Below are 5,871 nucleotides of genomic sequence, written 5' to 3' on the forward strand. Positions count from 1 at the left end.
AAAATATTTTGAGAGTTAGTCCAATCTCCTAGTATAAGAGAGAGTTATGGTTTTCTCCTTGTTATTAGAGAGTTTGTAACTACTGCAATTTTCCCACTTAGTAAATTCTTCTATCTTTGCCCGTGGTTTTTACCCTAATTGTTTAGGGGTTTTCCACGTAACATCTTTGTGTTCTTTATTTTTCAGCATTCCTTTTATTTATTTTACTGCTGTACTGCTCTATTCGATCCTACATTTTACAACAAACTCCGTGGACTTGAAAGTACAAAAGTTGAACATGTCAATGCTACTCACCAACTTGACTTGTCTCCATGCTCACTCTTCTTGTCTAGGACCACAACATTGAAAATTAAAGCTTTAAAATTTAAACGTATTATTATTATTATTTAAAGGAAAGTTCAGCTCACACTTATATTTATGATCCTTTTAATATGTGACATCAACATCTGCAACCTTCTACATAATTTGTTACTGTATCTACTGCATTGTCTGTACAAAACCAAGGAACACCACCAAGATTCTAGATGAGCCGAACAAACAACATCTTGCCTCAGCATTAAGACGCCGGAAATCAAACACAAACATGAAGAAACCATCCATCTTTTAATCTGCGCAAACGGCCAAGAGCAGCGGCCACCAATGCTCTTCCTCCTGCTAGTCAAATTCAACCTACAAGGAATTCAATCTGCAAAGCTGTGGCGCAAATAGCAATCTAATATTAGATATGCAACAATATCAAATCTAATTTGCAAATATGCTTATGTAACTCACATTGAGTGATATCCATCAGGTACTAGGTCACAGCTCACTATAATTACGCCACACAGCACGGAATTCTTCACGGAATGTGTTCAACCGTGCCTTTAGATTAGGAGTTCTAAAGCTTGCATGAAGAAATGTTGCTGCAACAAATATGAAGCGATCACTAATAAAGTATAATAAATTAGCTAGCATACATGGTGGAAAACATGTGTATAGGGTGGCCTTCGTTGATACCGAGCAAACCAATGACGAATGCCCAGAGTACAGTTAGGAGGCGACAGGAGGTAAACCAGAGGAAGCAACTAGCTGTGGGGGAAAAAATCACAATTGGTAAATAATAATTCTTTGGCTGTTTACTTTTTCATAGTTGTTAAGTTTCTGATCTATAATAAATTTAGGCTTATCATGATTGAATACCTGCTGAACATATCAATACAAACATCCAACGGGGCTTTCCGCAGATATGAATTGATCTTTTGGCAGATGGCCTCCCACGAAGAACAGGTCTGATTCCATAAAACAATTTAAGCTGTGACATTACTCAAGAAATGGAAAATGGTAACTAGTAATACCTATAAAATGTAAGTAAGCTCACGTTATAGGAGGTCTCAGTTTGGCGGCTAAATGTGGTGAAACTTGTCTGACAGTCCTTGTTACTTTCTCATTAAAAGTGACTGCAAAGCTGCAACCCAAATCCTTAGCATAAACAATAATGACTTGAAGCATAAGAGGTATGAAGGTAACGAGTGACTAAGACACTTTGACTCACATGACAGATGGTGAATAAAAACTTGCAAGGCAGACTAATGGTAAAGCAAGGACATCTTGAAAATTACACTCATGAACCACATTACACCCTCAACAAAAAAATTAACAAACAAAAGAAATGGATAAACTAGAGATGTTATTAAGGTATCTCATATTGTCAAAGCACAAATATTCTATAAATGTCTATCAGACAGCTTTGAGACTCATGGATCTGTCATTTTAGGACTAGGAGCTCATAAAACACTGGTTGATTACAACAAATACAGCGTGTGAAATATTAATATTAAGAAAATTAAGGTTCCTCAAAATACCATGGCAAATATATGGTCTTCCTTGCTATAAATCCCTGAAATTATATGACAGAGACAATTGATGATTCACAGGTCAATGACATCGAAAGATGCAAAGTGATTCTAACAGATTTTAACAAAATTAATAATAAAATCTAACCTATTGGCGACCAAAAAAGGCATCTTCTGCTTCAGCAGTGTATTTTAGTAATGCAGTAGTCAAGTGAATGCTGACCTTAAAAGGTGGTGGAAGTAAAAATCACATATGCTTTAGACCTGTTTAGATTGCATTAACTTTATAACAGAATCACTTAATATACAACTTATGCACTTATGGGGCTATTTTGTGGTGTTTAGATTAACCTCTGGGAGAAGTAGAGGCAATGTGAAACTAATTTTTTCCAAAAGAATTGAGTTGGTGCTTTTGGAATTAGCATGACCAGAAGCCTAATATAAATGGTTGGGCTGCTTGCCTAAATAAATGCATTCAATCAACCAATACAAAATTCCTAAACTTCCTTATAAGGTTACTGTTATTGGATTCATTATAGAAAATAAGGATGTTGAAAAAATGTAAGTGAATGGATTCTAATAATCCATGAAGATATTATCATATTCATGCAATCATTCAATTATATTACATGTAAAATATATACCCTTTTCTTTTATTAGGGTCTAAGTTTTTTGTTTGCATTCCTTCATTTCAATTTGAGTAATTGGTTGGTCAATTACAAAATATACTATAATAGCAGGGATTTGACAAAAAGAAAATACACACACATAACGGAAAACGTACAAAGTTCTTTCACAGTAATCATCCAAATAGAAAAATGATAAACTTACTTAAAAAAAAAAGCACTTAGATGAGAAATACTTACTGAAAACTTTAAGAAGTACCTTTTCAATGTCCAATCCAAACAGGTAGTTTGATACAAGTCACACACACACACACAAAAGTTAACAACAATGTGCTCATATGGGTACCATCAAATGATTCACATTGCTTAATACTCAACGGTAATGTTTAGCAAAGATTTGACGAAAAAGGCACATCTGATCCAGGTCTTAGTTAAAACTATTTTGCATGAGAAAAGAGAAGGTGAATTTGATTTCACAAGAAATGTTGCAACAAGATAACACAACCATAAGGTAAAGTAAAAAGGGACAACAAAGTGCGACAAGAAATAGTTACAAGAAATAGTTACGACAAACTAACAAAACGTCAACTTTAACATTGTTCTAACCCATTCATTCACAAGGACTTTATCTCCCTTACAACTAAAATAGAATATTCAGCTTCAATCAATTAAAACTTGAACACAGCGCTACATACCTGTCATTGAGGAATGCAATGCTTAAGCCTGTTAACAGAGCAGCTACTATGGCGAGCGGCCTCCGAAGAAAAGCCATCCCTGCAAAAGATAGCAAGTTACACAAATTTGAGGAACAAATGCATAATAAGTCAATAATTTCTCCAAAATTAGCAAAATACAATATGTTAACAGAAAACACGAGATGATTTACTTACCGAGAATGAATACAATCAAGATGAAATAATTCGTGCGATAGCTGCACCATTAAAAAACTCATTACAATACAGGAAACAGGAAATCTCAATCTCAACAAGTTCTATTTAAAAAAAAAAAAAAGGAAATTTTACAAACATGCAGAATAGGATACAGTTACAAATAAATGCACAGTTATATTATCAATCTAGGGTGCTGAAACTCTAACTATAAAGAAGTGTCACTAATTCAAAAAGATAAAAAAAAAAATACAATTATAAAAAAGAACCATTTCTCTTTCCCGATCAACAAAAAAAAAAGCACAAAGGTTTGGATCGATGAAGCAAACAAATCAAACACCAAAAAAGATCATAAATTCAATGATATATACAACTAAAACCATCAATTAGTTTGCAAACCAACAATCTACAGCACAAGATCAAAACCGCGAGATTAGGTCGCAGGATTGGCATCAGAACCGATCACAAAATGCAAACGTTCAAGAGTTTTGAATCGGGAAATTGGCTTACTAATATAGATTGCATTTAAAACGACTGTTCCACTTGGAGTAAGATCGAGGGACAGTGAATCTAGAAAAAAACTCAGAGACGGGGCGAGGCGGCGAAGACCAGTCCACCTCCCGTAGGGCATCCAGCAGATCCTCCGTCGTAACGCTCCCCCAATCCATGATCCTCCTCCTCTCCTCTCCTTCTCTCTTTCTCGATCGAGCTTCGAATTGCTCCAATGAAGAAGAGAAAGAAAGAGACGACGATGGAGATCCTCGAATTCGAAGCGATAAAGAAACTGGGAATTTTTACTTTTGCCCCCTTATTAAAAGATTATATTAACATATACGTAATTTTAACATTTTTTAAGGGTGTTTATGAAAATAGGACTTAGAACATCTGGATTAATTTCTTGAATAATCACTGAACTTTACTTTATTTTCAAAATGATCATTTAAGTTCAATTTGAATCAAAACGGTCATTGATTTTTCAATTTATGCTCACCGTAGGGCAGTCATTCGAGTGTCTCTCGCCTCTTTCCTTACGCAGGCACTGGAGAAGTTGACTCAGCTAGCCTAGCCCACACACCAAGCGTCGATGTGGCCATCTAAGTCATTTAAAATATGCCAAATCGCTGGGAGGATTCCGTGTTGCGCCTTCGCCTTCTTCCAAGTAAGTGGCAACACGGCAAAGCCATCCAACCCGGATGCCATGGGAGAAGAAGATCCTCGTGCTTCCATTTGTACTAAGAGGCCAAATCACACATGGAGGAAGGCGTCGCGATGTCTCACCGATTGTTATGAAAGTGTGGGAAATCATTGTTGGAAGACCTAATTCCATCGCGTTCTTACTTTTAACGGTCTCACGTGATATGAATGTCGTGCCTTAAGGGAGATATTGTAGTTTGAGTGAGAAAGTGGGAGAGGGGATGTAACATGGAGGTATTAGGGGTAAAGTGTATGATTTCGGGCACTTTGTTTGTTTGTTTGTTTGTTTAGTTTTTCCATTTGCTATCGAATACGTTGATTGTAATCTAAGTTATCGTAATTGAATTCAATGTACATTGTAATCTCAAGTTATGATACTCGAATGGAATGTATATTCTCCTTATTATAAACCAGGATCTAGAAATATTTTGATTATCATGAAACACTAAAACTTTAGTTTACTTTATTTTCAAACTGATTGTTTTAGAGTTTGTAATTACGATAATGGAATGCATTATGATAGAGTGGAAGTAATTCTTGAATGTCATTTTTAATCCTGAGAAATCTGCATATAATTGGAGATTTTAATTTGCACAAAACCTAGAGATTTGGAAACTGGAGAATCAGCACATAACCTGCAGTAAAGCTATGCACATAACTTGGAGAAATCGCACATAAGTGGAGATTTTTAATCTAGAAAAACCCGGACATTTGGAACCTAGAGAAATCAGCACATAACCTACAGCTTTAATATGGACATAGCCTGGAGAAATCTGCACATAGCTGGAGATTTTAATCTACAGAAAACCTGGAGATTTGGAACCTTGAGAAATCAACACATAACCTGCAGCTTTAATATGCACATTACCTCGAGAAATCTGCACATAAGTGGAGCTTTTTAATCCATACAAAAACCTCGAGATTTGGAACCCGGAGAAAACTACACATAATAGGATCTTTTCATTTATACAAAGCCCTGGATATTTGGAACTCGGAGTAATCAAGACATAACCCTGGAGAAATCTCAACATAATCAGTAGTTTAATCAAACTAGCAACCTCGTACATTTTTAATCTACACAAATGAAGAAGTTCTTAATCCAGCTAGATGAAGTCACATGTATGTAGTTCAACATGATATACATCCCCTGTAAAACATATTAATCGAGAACAACTTATCCGAATTAAGGTAATAACTAATAAATGCATACAAGTTTTATCGCACTACACAAGAGAGAATTTCAAGTTTACATTTAAATACTCGCTTAAAAGTTACACACTCGATGTGTTATCATATAAAAAGTGGTTACATACAAAAATAACCCTACTTACA

General features: G+C 35.3%; 1 protein-coding gene across 1 annotated transcript; it reads right to left on the bottom strand.

Annotated features, from left to right (window-relative positions):
- Positions 1-403: 403 nt before the first annotated feature.
- Positions 404-4,111, bottom strand: LOC120268834 (PRA1 family protein A1-like). Its single transcript, XM_039276091.1, has 8 exons — positions 3,856-4,111; positions 3,349-3,389; positions 3,154-3,232; positions 1,358-1,444; positions 1,180-1,268; positions 997-1,068; positions 772-902; positions 404-693 (listed from the first exon to the last, which is right to left on the bottom strand). Exons 1-7 carry the CDS (start codon positions 4,011-4,013, stop codon positions 799-801), a joined length of 630 nt encoding a protein of 209 aa, XP_039132025.1. The 5' UTR covers positions 4,014-4,111; the 3' UTR covers positions 404-693; positions 772-798.
- Between the last annotated feature and the right edge of the window lie 1,760 nt (positions 4,112-5,871).

The sequence above is a fragment of the Dioscorea cayenensis genome, chromosome 9 (genome assembly GCF_009730915.1).
Source record: "Dioscorea cayenensis subsp. rotundata cultivar TDr96_F1 chromosome 9, TDr96_F1_v2_PseudoChromosome.rev07_lg8_w22 25.fasta, whole genome shotgun sequence".
In the NCBI taxonomy this organism is placed as follows: Eukaryota; Viridiplantae; Streptophyta; class Magnoliopsida; order Dioscoreales; family Dioscoreaceae; genus Dioscorea; species Dioscorea cayenensis.